Below are 1,748 nucleotides of genomic sequence, written 5' to 3'. Positions count from 1 at the left end.
ACTTTCCTTCCAAGGAATAAGTGTCTTTTAATTTCATGGCTGCAGTCACCATCTGTAGTGATTTTGGAGCCCAGAAAAATAACGTCTGACACTGTTTCCCCATTTCTTTCCCATGAAGTGATGGGACCAGATGCCATGATTTTAGTTTTCTGAATGTTGAGCTTTAAGCCAACTTTTTCACTCTCCACTTTCACTTTCATCAAGAGGCTTTTGAGTTCCTCTTCACTTTCTGCCATAAGGGTGGTGTCATCTGCATATCTGAGGTTATTGATATTTCTCCTGGCAATCTGGGGTTAAAAAATATTGTTTATCAATAATAAACGATTATTGACTCTAAGTTCAGTGCACCTTTTGCAGATTACCTCCTTTAGGGTTTGAGGCAACTCAAATCTGGCAACAACTTTGTACCTGAGTAGTAACTGTGGGTAAGTGTGGGGAGCACTTACTCCTCCTGAACACATACCTCAAAACGGATATCTTTTCAACGATTTTTAAAGATAAATATATTAACATGATAGTTGCTGAACCTATGGATAAAACCACAGAGAAAGCAGTGTGAAACATTTATGCAACCCATCATTCCTGGTTGTAAGTCATACAGAAACATATTCTGGCAAATTTAGGCTAAAAAGGAATTTATTGGAAACTTTTGGAAAGCTGATAGAATTGTAGGGAAGGCTAGAGGAACAGGTACCAAAGATGCTTGGTGATAGGGTCTGCACGGGGCCTCATTGTGTTGACCTCACCAACAAAAGATAAAGTCACAGTGACCCATGTAACTGATCACATTGCTCAAGCAACATCCTATTTTCACCGCTGGCACTTACTTTCCCAAGACTACCTGATCACCCTACCGTGGGACACCTCTGACTCTCTCAAGACTACGTGACTGCCGAATTCCACTTGCAGGCTAAAGATAAACTAACCACCCCACTTCAGGGAACCCAGTTTCCCTCTACTGGGTATAAGAAGGATTCTACTGGGTTTCTTTTCGAGACCAGTCACTCTTTCATTTCGCTTTAATAAATCTCCTTTTCTTTGCCTAACTGCCCGGCTTGTTCTCTTCTTCTCCGCACTGGCCTTACAGTTGGGAAAACTTGGAAGCTTGAATCGGCATTAACGTTCTGGAAACTGCCACTACCGCTTCTGAAAGGGCTGCCAATTTGCTTATACTGGATGCAGTAAGCTGCTGCCACCTGTGGCAGGCCCCTACACCAGGAAAACAGGTTCTTCCCGAGGTGAGGCTAAGGCGAGTGCCTGTCAGTCCTGACGAGGGGCGAGCCTCACGCCATCACGCCACAGCCTTCCGCCATTTACTACCGGCATTAGGACCCGGCGTAGCACAGAATGAGGCTCGGGGGAGGGACTAGGAGAGGTCTTTGCGCTCCGTGACGTAATCAGCCCGCGCCAGCAGCGGCCAGGGCTGTGGAGAAACACGTTTCTGGCGGGCCTCACCTCTAACCTACCATGGCGGCCCGTATACAGCAGTCTCCTCAGCCTGGCGGCGGGAAGCGTAAAGGCAAGGCTCAGTATGTGCAGGCCAAGCGGGCTCGGCGCTGGGATGGCGGTGGGCCCCGCCAGCTCGAGCCCGGGATACAGGGCATTCTCATCACCTGTAACATGAACGAGCGCAAGTGCGTGGAGGAGGCCTATAGCCTGCTCAACGAATACGGCGACGACATGTATGGACCAGAAAAGGTACCAGTCCCAGGGAGGGCGGGTCATTGAGGCAGAAGGAAAGGGTGGCA

General features: G+C 48.3%; 1 protein-coding gene across 1 annotated transcript in view; it reads left to right on the top strand.

Moving 5' to 3' along the window:
• The first annotated feature begins 1,388 nt into the window (after positions 1-1,388).
• The window catches only part of THUMPD1 (THUMP domain containing 1), a 7,762-nt gene continuing 7,402 nt past the window's right edge, over positions 1,389-1,748 (top strand). Inside the window, exon 1 of the mRNA XM_010837144.1 lies at positions 1,389-1,698. Within this exon, the coding sequence (XP_010835446.1) occupies positions 1,468-1,698 (231 nt within the window). The 5' untranslated portion in view covers positions 1,389-1,467. The remainder of the gene's footprint in view (positions 1,699-1,748) is intronic.

The sequence above is a fragment of the Bison bison genome, unplaced genomic scaffold (genome assembly GCF_000754665.1).
Source record: "Bison bison bison isolate TAMUID 2011002044 unplaced genomic scaffold, Bison_UMD1.0 scf7180017864072, whole genome shotgun sequence".
In the NCBI taxonomy this organism is placed as follows: domain Eukaryota; kingdom Metazoa; phylum Chordata; class Mammalia; order Artiodactyla; family Bovidae; genus Bison; species Bison bison.
Note: the sequence above shows the minus strand (reverse complement) of the source record. Positions and strands in the feature narration are given on the sequence as shown.